Here is a 14963-nt window from a genome sequence, read left to right as displayed (position 1 = left end):
GGGGAATGGAAAAGAAGAAGACAGCAGCAGCAACCCGGGGGGGGGGGGGGAAATCAGAAGGACTCTCAGGGATGTTATTGTATATGTGTAGGTAGTTGGTATATGTAATTGTATATTGGATTGTTGGATTGTATTTTTGGAGAGTATTTATCTTGGACAAGGCAGTTGCCATTTAGTTTTATTTTTGATTTTGTTCATATATTATTTATTTACTTGTTTAAAACTGGCCATTGTTATTTATATTGTTTTATTGCTGTGTAAAGGAAACGCTATGTGCTGTTATGTTTGGCCAAAAAATCTTGAATAAAATATATTTAAAAAAAAGATTAGGGGGGCAGTTAGGCGGGTCCTTGTAGGAGGGGAGCTGGTTTTTGCACTATGTTGATTGTTCTTTGCACACTGTTTTGTATTGTTGTTTACTATGCCAAAATGCCTCAATAAAATGGTTCATCAAAATAAAACATGGACACATGAAGGTTCTGGCGAATGGTTAGACGCATAGGTTAGAAGGGCGTGTGTCGGAGGTATTTTCTGAGGACCAAACGGGTTTTGTGAAGGGGAGGCAGCTCTCTAGTAACATCAGGAGGTTGTTGAATGTAATTATGATCAGTGTTTGTTTGGGGGGGGGGGGGGGGCAGAGGTGATAGTAGTGTCCATGGATACAGAGAAGGCATGAGTGGAGGTACTTGTTTGAGGTTCTGGGAAAGTTTGGGTTTGGGCCGAGGTTTATGGTGTGGGTTTGATTGTTGTATGCGTCCCCCATGACTTATGTGTGAATGACAAGTTGGGAGTATTTTGTGTTGCACAGGGGGGGGGGGGGGCAAGTCAGGTGTGCCCGCTATCACCATTGCTATTTGCGTTGGTGATCGAGCCCTTGCCGATTGCCTTTCGGGCATCGGCCGAGTGGCGAGGGATTGCAAGGGGAGTCAGGGAGCACTGGGTATCAATGTTGGAGAGCTACTGGGAGGCAGTGTTTGGGACCTTAAGGATAGTGGGAGCAGGGACGTCCGGTGGCAGCTATGGGTGAGTAGGTCGCACATTTGATGGCTCCCGCTCTGGTCGGACTTTTGGACCTCTTCCCCGGACTTTTTTCCGGTTTTAATCGGAAAATTTGTGGGTTGAGGCAGCTGGGCACGTTACTTCGCATTGGTTTATGGAAAAAAGGATCAGAAGTGTGCGAAAGGTCAGAAACAAGAAGCCAGTAGCGAGCTGTGTTGAAGCTGCAACGGGAGACAGTATGGCCGAGGGTCGGACCCCTGGGGTGGCAGCGCAGCGATCAACGGACTCAGTGATGCAGGCCATTCAGGATGGTTTCACCAGACAGAAGCAGGAATGCCTGGACCCGATCAAGGAATCAAGTGATTGCCTAGAGAGCAGACTGGAAGCCCAGGTCCAGACGATTCAGAAGGTGGAGAAGGCGCTGCTGGAACAAGAGGAGCACCAAACAGCAGTGGAGCGGGAGGTGGGGATACTTCGGGAACAGCAGAAAAGGCTCTTGGAGAAGATCTTGAGAACCGGTCCCGCCGGCAGAACCTAAGAATTGTTGGGCTCCTGGAGGGAGCTGAGGGAGCAGATGCTGGACATACATGGCGGATATGTTCAAACTTTGCCCCCCAACTAGGCTGGTCACCTGGAATGTACGGGGGCTAAATGGGCCGGTATAGAGGGTACGTGTGTTTGCACACCCAAGGAGACTGAAGGCGGACATGGTGATGCTGCAGGAGACACATCTTAAAGTAGTGGATCAGGTCAGGTTGAGGAAAGGTTGGGTTAGTCAGGTTTTCCACTCGGGGCTGGGTTCAAGACAAGAAGGGCTGCGATTCTGATTAATAAGCGGGTGGCATTTGAGGTGGAGGATAGTCTCGGATGTGGGAGGTCGGGCAGGGCCCTGTTGGTGGGGGTGGTGGACACGGGTTATTCGGCAATTACAATCTCGGACCATGCTCCGCACTGGGTGGACCTGCAGGTCAGTATGGATAGCAAGCAGCGCCCGCAATGGAGGTTGGATGTGGGGCTGTTGGCGGACAAAGCGGTGTGCGAGAGGTTGAGGAAGTGCATGCTGAACTACCTGCAGGTAAACGTCACGGGGGAGGTCTCAGCAGCGGTAGTCTGGGAAACGCTGAAGGCAGTGGTGAGAGGAGAGCTGATCTCGATCCGGGCTCACAGGGACAGGACGGATAGGGCAGAAACGGACCGACTGGTAAAAGAGGTTGTACGAGTGGATAGGAGGTATGCGGAGACTCCGGAGGTAGGGATGTAAAGGGAACGCCAGAGGCTGCAGGTGGAATTTGGTTTGTTAACCACAGAAAGGGCGAAGGGGGTGAATTACGAGCACGGGGAGAAGGCCAGTAGGATGCTTGCACAGCAGCTCAGAAAGAGGGAAGCAGCTAGGGAAATAGGGAATGTTGTTGACGGGGATGGGAACTTAGTTGGGGACTCAGCGGGGGTGAGCAAGACCTTTCGGGACTTTTATAGTAGGCTGGAAAGGTCAGAACCCCCTGCGGGGCCGGAGGGGATGAGGCACTTTCTGGCGGGGCTGACTTTCCCGAGGGTGGACGGGGAGCTGGTAGAAGGGCTAGGGGCCCCGATCGGGCTGGAGGCGATAGTGGAGGGTTCGAAGGCCATGCAGTCAGGTAAGGCTCCGGGACCGGACGGATACCCAGTCGAGTTCTATAAAAAGTTCTCCGGAATATTGGGGCCGGTACAGTTGAAGGTCTTTAACGAGGCCAAGGAAGAGGGGTTTTACCCCAGACGATGTCACAGGCCATGATCTCACTCATTCTGAAAAGGGACAAGGATCCGGAGCTGTGTGATTCTTATGGGCCGATATCCTTGCTGAACGTGGATGCCAATCTTCTGGCCAAAATTCTGGTCTCTAGGACTGTGCACCAGACGTTATAGGGGAGGACCAGATAAGGTTTGTTAAGGGTAGGCAGCTGGGGGCCAAGGCAAGAAGGTTGCTAAACGTGATCATGATGCCCCCGGAAGGTAGGGAAGTTGCAGTGGTGGTTGCGATGGACGCGGAAAAAGCCTTCGACCGGGTCGAGTGGGATTACTTATGGGAGGTGCTGGAGCGGTTCGGGTTTGGAAGGGGCTTTGTTGACTGGGTTAGGTTGCTGTACCGGGCTCCAGTAGCTAGTGTACGGACAAACAGGACGACCTAGGAATATTTCAGGCTACACCGGGGGACGAGACAGGGATGTCCCCTCTCCCCACTGCTGTTTGCGCTGGCGATAGAGCCGCTGGCAATTGCTCTGAGGGCCTCAAGGGGCTGGAAGGGGTTGATCCGGGGGGGGGGGGGGGGGGGGGGGGGGGGGGGGGGGGGGGGGGGGGAAGAGTCTCACTGTATGCGGGTGACTTACTGTTGTATGTCTCAGACCCAATGGAGGGGATGGGGGAAATTATGGGAATCTGGCCTGTTTTCGGGGTACAAGCTTTATATGGGGAAGAGCGAGATGTTTGTGGTTCAGGGGTGAGGTCAGGCCAGGCGACTGGGGGAACGGCCGTTTAAGAGTGGTAGGGCACAGTTTTAGATACGTGGGTATTCAGGTGGCGAGGGATTGGGACAAGCGACACAAATTGAACCTGGCCCGGTTGGTGGACCAGAAGAAGGATTTCCGGAGATGGGATGCGCTCCCGTTGTCTCTGACGGGTAGGGTGCAGTCGGTAAAAATGACGGTCCTCCCAAGGCTCCTTTTCATTTTCCGGTGCCTCCCAGTCTTCATCCCGCGGTCATTTTTTAGGCGGATCAATAAGATTATTGTGGGCTGTGTGTGTGGGGCAAGCCCCCGCGGGTGATGCACGAGCGGAGTCCGGGGGGGGGGGGGGGGGGGGGGGGGGGGGGGGGGAGAGGGGGGGGTGGAGAGAATTCCGATATTTACCAGGTACAGGACCCAGGAATCCAGGAGGAGAGAGAGGCGGATGTTCTGGCCTTTGCTTCCCTGGTAGCCCAGAGGCATATATTGCTGGCATGGAGGGACTCAAAGCTCCCGAAATCGGAGGCCTGGCTTTCAGACATGGCTGGCTTCCTCTGCCTGGAGAAGATTAAGTTTGCCATGAGAGGGTCTCTGCTGGGGTTCGCCTGGAGGTGGCAACCATTTGTCGACTTCCTCGAAGAGAACTAATTGTCAGCAGAAGAGGAGGGGGTTAGGTTATCGTAGGTTAGGGGGGGGGCGGGGGGTAAGTAATGGCAAGACCTGTCGGAGAGGGAGGTAGAATTTGCACTGTGTTTATATTTTTCTTGTTATGTATATTGTTGATTTTGTGGTTGTTGAAATGCCAAAGAAATACCTCAATAAAACGTTTATTAAAAAAAGAAGGATAGTGGGAGCAGAGATGAAGCCAGACCCCATGATAACGATCTTTGGGGTTTTGGAGGTGTCGGCGGGGAAGGGGGCCAATGTCGTAGCCTTCGCTTCTGATTGCCCAGCGACGGATTCTTTTAAATTGAAGGTCAGATACGCCACCGGAGATGGTAGCTTGGCTGGGAGACCTCTTATGAGTTTCTCCATTTGGAGAAGATTAAATTTGCCTTAAGAGAGTCAGAAGAAGGCTTTGAGGTACGGTGGAGGTCGTTTATGATATTTGAGGAGCTGTTCGGCGCTTGGGGGGCAGGTAGTTCAAATCATAATTGTGAAAACAAATTATCTGCAAAATTAAGCCAAATTAATTTCATTTGTAAACAAGAAAACCATTCTATTCTGTCCAGGTCTTTAACACGAAGGCCACATGTTCCCAGTTACACATACACCCCATCCTGTTCAGCTCACAGCCTTTGCTTTCCCCCTCTACCCAACCCTCGTCTGTTCAACCCCAGACCTGGCACCATTATTAACCAGAAACCAGCATTGTTCTTACTCCTGCTCCACACAGCTGAGTGACTGTTAGATATGACTATCATCCCAGGCTCCCCAAGTAGAAAATAAAAACCATTCTTTTTAGCCTCGCAAGTAGAGTTTGGATTTGAGCCATAGATGCTGATCTTACCCAAACAGCATTCCTTCTCTTTTTGTTGAGAGCAAAGATTGGGGGTGGGGAAAATAAATAGACTGCTCACTGCCCCATATATTTTGATTTATTTGCCCAAAAGTTGCCAAGAATATTAGTTCATAACATACTCACTTTTTCTGGGTTCTGTTGAGATTGCACTCCTGCCACACCTTCTCTACTACCTGATTAGCTAATTTTCTAGGAATCTTTCCACCATGCCCTGAATTTTCCATATTAAGCACCTCAGACAATGAAGTAAGTTTGGCCCACTTCTGGGTGGATTGGATTTCTGCTAGAAGGAAAAATTGTAATTAGTAATTTTTTGAAAATTCGTTTGACGTGTAACAATATATATAGCAATATAGAGGGTTACGATGATCTGGAATACATTACCTGAAAGGTTGTTGGTATTAGATTCCACAGGAACTTTCAAAAGGTTATTGGGAATTTTTTTCCCAAATATTCATATAATTTGTCAATGTACATTACATTACAGTTCAAATTTGACAATATAAAAAGTGCAACACAATTTAGAGTCCATTAATGTACTCTGGTGGGAGGACCTAAAGGCAGTGGACTTTCCCCATTGAGCCTTTGTGGCCACTGCCCCAAGCTTTAGTCCCTCAGCACATGGTCCTGGACCTTGAAATGTGTCAGTCTACAACATTCATCATCGACAGCTCGTTGCATTGGAAGACAAGAAAGTTTCCGGCAGACCAAGGAGTATCTTTCATCAAAATTGATGGTTCTACAGCAGAAATTGATGTTTGTCTCAGCGTAAATTCCTGAAAACAATCCAAACAGCACAAGTATTCCTTTAGGAGCAACTTGGGATGATCCTCAACAAAAACCAACATATCTTCTTCCAGGGCTGCATGGAATAAGGTATGTTCCAGACGTAGGTGGGCAATGGCCTCTTCCCCACCATAGCCAGATCGAGGGCAGAATGCAGAGACAGAGAGACTCCAGGCCTACAGAATGATCTGACATAAGAATCTCATCACAAGCCGACCTATGTCTTGATACTTGTTCAAAATTCTGGCAGAGGCATTCTGCCAAATGATTGTAACAGTCGGCTCAGGGATCTGCAAACTCCCAGGATCCGCAAACTCCCAGGATCCGCAATCTTGTTTTCCCACAGGGTGTTCAGGACATTACATGCATACCACTGCCAGATGGACTTTCTTCCATGGGGGACAGGTGGTATAACACCATCCAACCGAATGGAGCGTTCCATAGTAACGTGGCCAGATCCATCCTTCACAACATCGGGGACAGGTGGATCTTCAGCCTGCAGTAACACTTGATGTTTACATACTGAGGGTCTACGCACTGCTTGATGCAACTGCACATAAAGGTGGCCATCAGGATGAATGAGAGTTGGGTATAATTTTTCTGCTTCTATACGGAGATTTGTACGTTATGCCATGGTCCATTTTTGAACACCAGATAGAAAGTGTAAGATGGCTCGGGTGTACGCCATGGCACAGGAGCAGGGCAGAGGCCAGACCTAAGCCATGTGGAGCAACACCATGTGCGCCTGATAACCAGGTAATTGGAAATATATTTTAAATAATACCATTTAGATTTTCTGCACCAAGCTTTTTTTTTCCCTCTCGCAAAATGCAGCCATTCACACTTATCCACATTAAATTGTATCTGCCAGAACAAAACTTGCAGGGTTAACCAGAAGAAAACTTGCAGGGTTAAAGGGAGAAAGCAGTGTTGTGGGATTAACTGGACAGTTCTCTGAAAGAGACTGCATAGGAACAATGGCCCGAATGGCCCATTCGGTGCTGCAAGATTCTATGCTAATCAGGTGACTGGAAAACAGTTCAATCCCAAGAAAGGAAAAAAAGCTCCAGACTCCAAGGCCAGAACTGACACTCGGGGCGGGATTCTCCATTGCCCGACGCCAAAATAGTGATCGATCGGGCGGATAATCAATTCGGACGCCGGAATCGGGGCCAACGCCTGTCTGATGCCAGTTTGAGATTCTCCATCCCCTCCAAACCGGCATCATCGTGACGCGCGCCGCGCACAGTCGCAAGGCCGTTGGCACCTTATCGGCCAGCCCACCCACGATGTTCTGCCCCCGATGGGCCGAATTCCCGGCAGCGCGGGACATGTGTGGTCTCAGTCCGCTGCGGACTCTGTCCAGCGCCACCACACTCAGCCAGGATCCGTGCCACTGGCCCCGGGGTGTCTGCTAGGGCTTGGGAAACTAGTGGGGGGTGGCCAGGAGGGTCACGGTTGGCGGGTTAGGTTTCACACACGGTCAGCACCATGTTGTATGGCACGACCGGTGCAGGTTGTCAGCCATGCGGATGCGCGGCCCAGGACCTAGCCATTCTCCCGCTTTTTGGCACAATCCGCGGGTGTTTCACGTGACGCCGATGCTAGCTCATCGTACCGAAATCGGTGATGTGTTCGCGCCGATTTGTCGATCGTGAAACACCACAGGTCCTACGCCGGCATCGGCACTTAGCCGCAGAAATGGAAAATCCCACCGGAAGTATCTGTTTCAGCACATCATTATAGTTCAGAAAGTGATTTCTTAAGTAACTGAGTTAGAAAATTTATGCTTTCTGAATAAATCAATACAAATTGCTTTTCAAAATGTAAGTGGTAAGATACACAAGATGCAGAAGGCGCAATACTGTGAATGCTAGGAATTTGATAAATAAAACAAAATGCAGGATAAGGTCAGTATCTGAGGAGAGAAATACGATGCAGCAGTGACATCATAGCATAGTACCTGTTTCAGTCTCTTCTGGTGATGTGGGTGGAGTCAATGTCACAGAGGAAATGGCTGGATCCCTTATTGGGGCAGGCACTTGGTGGGCACTTGAGTAGGCAGCTGTGCAATGCGAAGTCCCAGTGGAGCTGCTCAAGATGCCAATAGCAACATCAGGCTGAGGTACCAGCACAAAGCAAGCTGGGTACACCATTCGCACACCAGCTGTAAATAAATAGAGCAAACATTAACGAAAAGCGGTTGTTGATTTTGTGTTGTATTTGATAAGATATTAATATTCATAAGCAAATTGTATATGTGATGTAAATCTATAATGCTCCAATAAAGACAAAATGTTACGTTCCACATTAGTACGAACCACACACAAATTTGCAACTTGACCCAGTGCTTTCCTGTATACCCAATTTATTTCTCAAACAATAAGTCTATTTAATATAACGTACAATGTAGAATCATAGAATCCACAGAATCATAGGTGGTCATTCAGCCCATCAAGTGCACTGACCCTTGGAAAGAGCATCCTACCTAGGCCCATGTCTCCACCCTATCCTAGTAATCTCACCTATGCTTTTGGACACTAAGGGCAATTTAGCATGGCCAATCCACCTAACCCGCACATCTTTGGACTATGGGAGGAAACCCATGCAGACACGGAGAAAGTGCAAACTCCACACAGACAATCACCCGAGGCCGGAATTGAATTCGGGTCTCTGGTGCTGAGGTAGCACTGTGCCACCGTGTAAACACCCAAGTTTCAATGCAGTAGCATAATTAGGTTATAATCAGATCCATAAACTACTTAACAGTTTACATAACCTAAACCATGAAATGCATTGTAGCTTCACGACATACACAAACTTGTTACAAAAACATTTCTGTGGGCCTAACATTGAGTCACGTTATTGTTAAAATTATTGAATTTTATGAATAAGAAAAATATAACGGGCTGCTACAGCCAACCCACAGACTACAGGAAGAGAAAGCACCTCATTTTCAGGGGTGTCAAAAGGCAATGGCATATGGAGCACATAAATAACAAGGGAAGGAGATACGAAAATATAAACCATCTAAGCAGAGCAGAATCTATTATTTCTTAATTTATTCCTAACATACACTTCCCATACAACTTGGTAAAGAGACAAATGAAAGTATTGTAACATGAAACTGTAACTAAAACACACCATGTTAATCCAGTACTCAGTCTCCGCAATAGATTTTTTCTCTCAATAGATTTTTTCTCTTCTGTATTTCAAATCTAATGGCTGAGAAATTTCTCAAGTGAAACGGAAATGCCCAGATTCTACCCATGAATTGTACCTTTGCATTTCTCCCAAAAATATTCTCCCACCATTGATCATGGAAATAAGTTGTGCAAGACATAATAATACATGCCTTTTAAAGAAAGAATGAGTCACCAATTTGTTTGGCTCAGAAATATTTTCACTGGCACAAGACCTGTTTGCTTGCTGCTTACTTTATTTTAACATTTCTGTATTTTGTGTTTTAACTTTTTTATTGTTATATAGTACTAGCTGTTTGTAGAGATTTCAATCTAAAACAATGTAATTTACAGAAAGCTCCATTACATCTGTTAAATTGGTTCAATCTTTCCATTTCTACTCACCAACAATGACTTCTACAGCTGCTATTGAGTCATCATCCCAGTCTACCTCCTCCTGTTTGTCGTCTGTGGTTTCCTTTGAGCTGGTCTGTATTGGATAAAATTGCTTCCATTCTTCTATCAGTTTAAGAGTGGGGGGATCAGATAACTTGAATGACTGGCCTGTCAGGGGTGCCATTTAATCCAAAGGGGCTGAGGATCACTGGAAGAAAGAATCAAAATACAAGTTGACAAAGACTGAATAAATTGGGTTAAATGTTAGAATTGACATGCTGTCCTGTCACCTCTGGGACCAGTTTCTAATTCAGCACAGATTGATGTGATTAGATACTCTTCAGTCTACAGGCTGCATTTATCCTCCATGGATTAAAAATAACATGTGAAATTAATTTGGTCAATCACAAAACCAGCTCCAAGCAAAAATAGCTCAGAATACACAAATTTCCCTCCGTTATGGCAGTAACTGAGCAACAAGAGTCAGTACAAGAATGCATGATGTGGAGTAATGGAAAAATATTAATGTGCTACAACCAAGGGTGCTTTCTGAAGTGTAATTGAGGCTCATTGCCAGATCAAAGTATAGAGATTCTAACCTAATCTGGGGACATTAGATGCCAGCAGTGGGTGCCCAAAGAGTAACGTTGCTGCACTTCCTGAGGCGGAAAATAAAGCTACACCACGAGCAAATACATTCAGCAGCAAAAGCTGTAAACTTGTAGACTTATGCAGATTTAGGCAGTTCATCTACATGCTCGGCAAGAGCGTGTGAATAGAAAGCCAAGTGAACAGGTTTTAGAGCAGAATAACTGCTTTAAGAATAAATTATAAAATATCTTTAATGGGTGAATAGGGAAAAACAATTTTTCTAGTTTTAAGGGGTCAGAAAGGTCATCAATCCAAAAAGTCATTCAGATAAGTATCTTCACACAGATTGCTGGTAGCTTGGAGAGCCTTGCCATAGGGAACATAGTTCGGACATAAACCAATGTCTCTTTTAGGAAAATAGAGGCTAAATGTTTAAGACAGATGACAAAGGGTTGTGGAAAGAATCAGCATTGACCCAAGCTAAGTGGGCTTCTTCTGCCTTGTTAAAGTTCTACTCACTTTGACAACCTGGAAGAAAAATATGTTCAAAACAATAAAACAACAAACTGCATACTATTAGTCAATGGAGGGCATCACAGTCAAGCTGAATGCTGTTCTCAATAGAGCTATACATGTGCATTTTCCAGTGGAGATCAATGGATCGCCATCTGGAGCATTGGAGACCATTTGCAGCACCCTAAATGAGATTATCTGACTAGCTGATGTAGCATAGGCTGCAATCTCCTTGCCTGCATTGTTTACAGGGGGACGGGAAGGACCCACACGTTTCAGTCCTACCCAAGCCTTCTCTCTCTTCTTGCAGATATATAAAAAGAGCCTTGACAAGTTTTTACTCTGTCAGATGCAAAGCATTCCTACCTTGGAAGGGGCTGGAGGATCCTTGGGCTGCAGTAACGTGCTGTTCACTGAGATGATACACTGGTTGATGCTGGTTTATCTCAACACTGGTACAGACTTTACTATCCCCATGCAAGAAAAACGAAAAGGAACAGGACAAGTGCTCACTAGAGGAGGAGAAAAAACATTATGGTTATATACCTAATGGTATATTTAGTTGCCTGTAATATACAGATTGGGACAAATAGAAACAGATCTCATTGATATTCACATCTCCACATATACTGTTTAGACTCTCATTGTACAGTGAGGTGACCAACTGCTACCCACCTTCCAAAACCTAGGAACATAAGCAGGCTGCTTCAGACAGTCGGCTTAAAAGGCACATTCTGAATATGGATCCATGGGCCAACAATAAAATAAAATGGGAAGAAAATAAAACAGCAAGGGTTCTTACAGCTGTAAAGCACAGATGTCTTGAAGACAAAAGACACTAAATAAATCATAGAATCCTTACAGTGCAGAAGGAGGCCATTCAGCCCATTGAGAAGTCTGCACCGGCCCTTAGAAAGAGCACTCCACTTAAATCCACCCTATCCTCGTAACCCAATAACTCCACCTAACCTTTTGGACACTAAGGGGCAATTTAGCATGGCCAATCCACCTAACCTGCATATCCTTGGACTGAGAGGAGACCAGAGCACCCTAGAGGAAACCCACGCAGACATGGGGAGAATGTGCAAACTCCACACTATCACCCGAGGACGGAATTGAATCTGGGTCCCTCGAGCTGTGAGGCAGCAGTGCTAGCCACTGTGCCACCCACTGAGAATCATTCTTTGGTAAGGAGAGGGAATTACTGAGTAGGGCTTCTTCTAAAAAAAAGGTTGCATTTGTGTGGGGTGGGAGAAAGTACTGAATGGAATGCCCCAGGCGCAGCATTTGCACCATTATCCATTTTAAAATTAGTTTCAATAACTTTTAAGATTCAGAAACACAAATGCTGAGGTTTGCAAGATGATTAAAAAATTGTAGTTGAAATGTATTGTTAATAACGTTAATCTTCTTTAATACATAAAGTTAAAATATAGTATGGACTTCAAAAATGGGTACAGCTAGGTAAATATCGAAATACAGAAACAGTAACAGAATAGAATTAGAACCAACATAAATATACACAAAAAATAACAAGGACATCACAGCATTGACTCATGATATCGGCAATTGATTTAAATAAAAAGATGCATAATTATAACACTAACAATGCCAAATCCAGAGGAGCAGTAGAATAAAGGGAGGCAACTCAGAAATTACACAACATGTTGAACAAAATGTGTGTAGGTAGAATAATTAGAAGGAATTTCATTCAGACCAGTGTAAAGAATGCATGTAGGAAGGGGGAAAATGGGCAAACATAAAAATGGTGTAGAAATAGATTATTGGGAAATATTCCAATGGACTCAAAAGCTCAATGTGCTCAATAAGACCAGAAAATTACAGTCAATAGAAGGATCAACTTGTTCCAGTGGTAGCACTCCTACCTCGGAGTCAAAAGTGTTTTTTTTTGTTCATGGGATGCGGACATTGCTGCCAAGGCTAGCATTTATTGCCCTTCAACTGAATGGCTTGTTAGGTCAATTTCAGAGAGTAGTTTTCAACTACATTGCGGTGGATCTGGTGTCACATGTTATGGGCGGTACGGTAGCAGTGGTTAGAACTGTTGCTTCACAGCGCCAGGGCCCCAGGTTCGATTCCAGCTTGGGTCACTGTGTGCGCGGAGTCGGCAAGTTCTTCCCGTGTCTCCGTGCTCCGGTTTCCTCCCACAAGTCCCGACAGACGCGCTTGTCAGGTGAATTGGACATTCCAAATTCTCCCCTCGGCCTACCCGAACAGGCACTGAAGTGTGGTGACATGGGGATTTTCACAGTAACTCCATTGCAGTGTTAATGTAAGCCTACTTCTGACACTAATGAAGATTATTAGTATAACTGATAGAGGTATACAAAATTATGAGGGGCATAGACAGAGTGGATAGTCAGAGGCTTTTCCCCAGGGTAGAGGGGGTCAATTACTAGGGGGGCATAGGTTTAAGGTGAGAGGGGCAAGGTTTAGAGTAGATGTACGAGGCAAGTTTTTTACGCAGAGGGTAGTGGGTGCCTGGAACTCACTACCGGAGGAGGTAGTGGAAGCAGGGACGATAGGGACATTTAAGGGCATCTTGACAAATATATGAATAGGATGGGATAGAAGGATACGGACCCAGAAAGTGTAGAAGATTGTAGTTTAGTCGGGCAGTATGGTCGGCACGGGCTTGGAGGGCCGAAGGGCCTGTTCCTGTGCTGTACATTTCTTTGTTCTTTGTTATTATTAGTGGACCAGACGAGGCAAGGATGGCAAATTACCTTCCCACAAGGACATTAATAAATCAGATGGGTTTTTATGGCCATCGACAATGCTTCATGGCCGAATTTAAGTCCAGATTTTTATTAAATGTTATTGGAATAATATTCCAGCACAGTTAACACATGACAGTAGTAATAAGCAGAGCATCACAGATGGGCCTATTCAGGCCTATTCGCTGACGGCAGGATTCTCTGGTCCGCCAGCACCCCCGTCATCATAGAATTTACAGTGCAGGAGGGCATTCGGCCCATCGAGTCTGCACGGCTCTTGGAAAGGTCAACACCGCCACCCTATCCCCATAACCCAGTAACCCACCCAACACGAAGGGCAATTTTGGACACTAAGGGCAATTTATCATGGCCAATCTACCTAACCTGCACATCTTTGGACTGTGGGAGGAAAACCGGAGCACCCGGAGAAAACCCACGCACACACGGGGAGTATGTGCAGACTCCGCACAAACAGTGCCCCAAGCCGGAATCGAACCTGGGACCCTGGAGCTGTGAAGCAATTGGGCGATCCACAATGCTACCGTGCTGCCCATCTAGGTGATAAAGGTCACAGGTCTGGAAGGTGCTGTCATAAAGAGCATTGCTGCAGTGCATCTTGGTACACACTGTTGCCACGACATGGCAGTAGTGGAGGGGGTGAATGTTGAAAGTGGTAGATGGGATATCAATCAAGCGGGCTGCTATGTCCTGGGTGATGTCGAGCTCAGAGTGGTTTTGGAGCTGCACTCATCCAGGCAAGTGGAGAGTATTCCATCACACTCCTAATTTATGCCGTGTAGATGGTGGACAGGCTTTGGGGAGTTCGGTGGTGAATTACTCACTTGCAGAATTCCAGCCTCTGCCTTGCTCTTGTACCCAAGATGGTGGACAGGCTTTGGGGAGTTTCGGTGGTGAATTACTCACTTGCAGAATTCCAGCCTCTGCCTTGCTCTTGTACCCACAATATTCATGTGGCTGGTCCAGTTCAGTTTTTAAAATCAATGGTACCCCCCCGCCCCCCCCCCCCCCCTCCCCGCAAACCCCACAAGGATATTGATAGTAACCAGTATTCTCTTAATGCAAGCCCATAAGTGATTCTGGCAAAAATGTGAACTCAGCAGGTTATTGACTAGTCAGTATCACTTGATGGCACCGATATCTGAAAATATGTTAATGGTGCAAGAACTGTCCAGCTTAGATTTTAGCCTATTTTTTATTTTAAATAAAAGGACAAGTAGAAGCCAACATTACATCTGCACAGGAATTTATTAGCTAAGACAACAGCTGTTCTGATATCCATCTTTTCAGTGCTACAGTACATGAGAGCTAGTAACTTTTCTGAATTGGCACCGTTCGTAATCAGAACCCCAATGCCCTGAAGAAGAAGCCAAAGTTGGGATTTTCTTTCCCCCCTTGTGGAAATCCAAATTCTGCTGCTGTGTATACGTTAGCTGGCTTAGTGTTTCCCCTCTACCACCATCATCTCACTATACCACCATCATCACTACAAAAATTTAGTTGGCCAATTTCATAATTCAACAGTTTCTTCCATTTTTATTTTCGCCTCATCCTCTCATGCCTTTCACGATAAATTGATGTCGCAGCACTTTATAGTCAATATTTTTTAAAGTTTAATCATTGTGTGTAACATAGGAATTACAGGTGTTTTGCACTACAGTAAGCTCCAACAAACAGCGATGTGATTATGCCCAAATAGAATACTATTATGCTGTTGAAGGATAAATAATGGCCAGCACAC

At 46.1% G+C, this 14963-nt stretch overlaps 1 protein-coding gene across 1 annotated transcript in view; it reads right to left on the bottom strand.

Moving 5' to 3' along the window:
- The window catches only part of med13a (mediator complex subunit 13a), a 214355-nt gene that overhangs the window by 127798 nt on the left and 71594 nt on the right, over positions 1 to 14963 (bottom strand). The window contains 5 exon segments of the mRNA XM_072469928.1: positions 5122 to 5281; positions 7748 to 7951; positions 9372 to 9537; positions 9539 to 9570; positions 10833 to 10978. Coding sequence (XP_072326029.1) covers positions 5122 to 5281; positions 7748 to 7951; positions 9372 to 9537; positions 9539 to 9570; positions 10833 to 10978 — 708 coding nt within the window.

The sequence above is a fragment of the Scyliorhinus torazame genome, chromosome 12, assembly GCF_047496885.1.
Source record: "Scyliorhinus torazame isolate Kashiwa2021f chromosome 12, sScyTor2.1, whole genome shotgun sequence".
Taxonomy (NCBI): domain Eukaryota; kingdom Metazoa; phylum Chordata; class Chondrichthyes; order Carcharhiniformes; family Scyliorhinidae; genus Scyliorhinus; species Scyliorhinus torazame.
The sequence above is the reverse complement of the archived record's forward strand: the minus strand, read 5'-3'. Positions and strand labels throughout refer to the sequence as shown.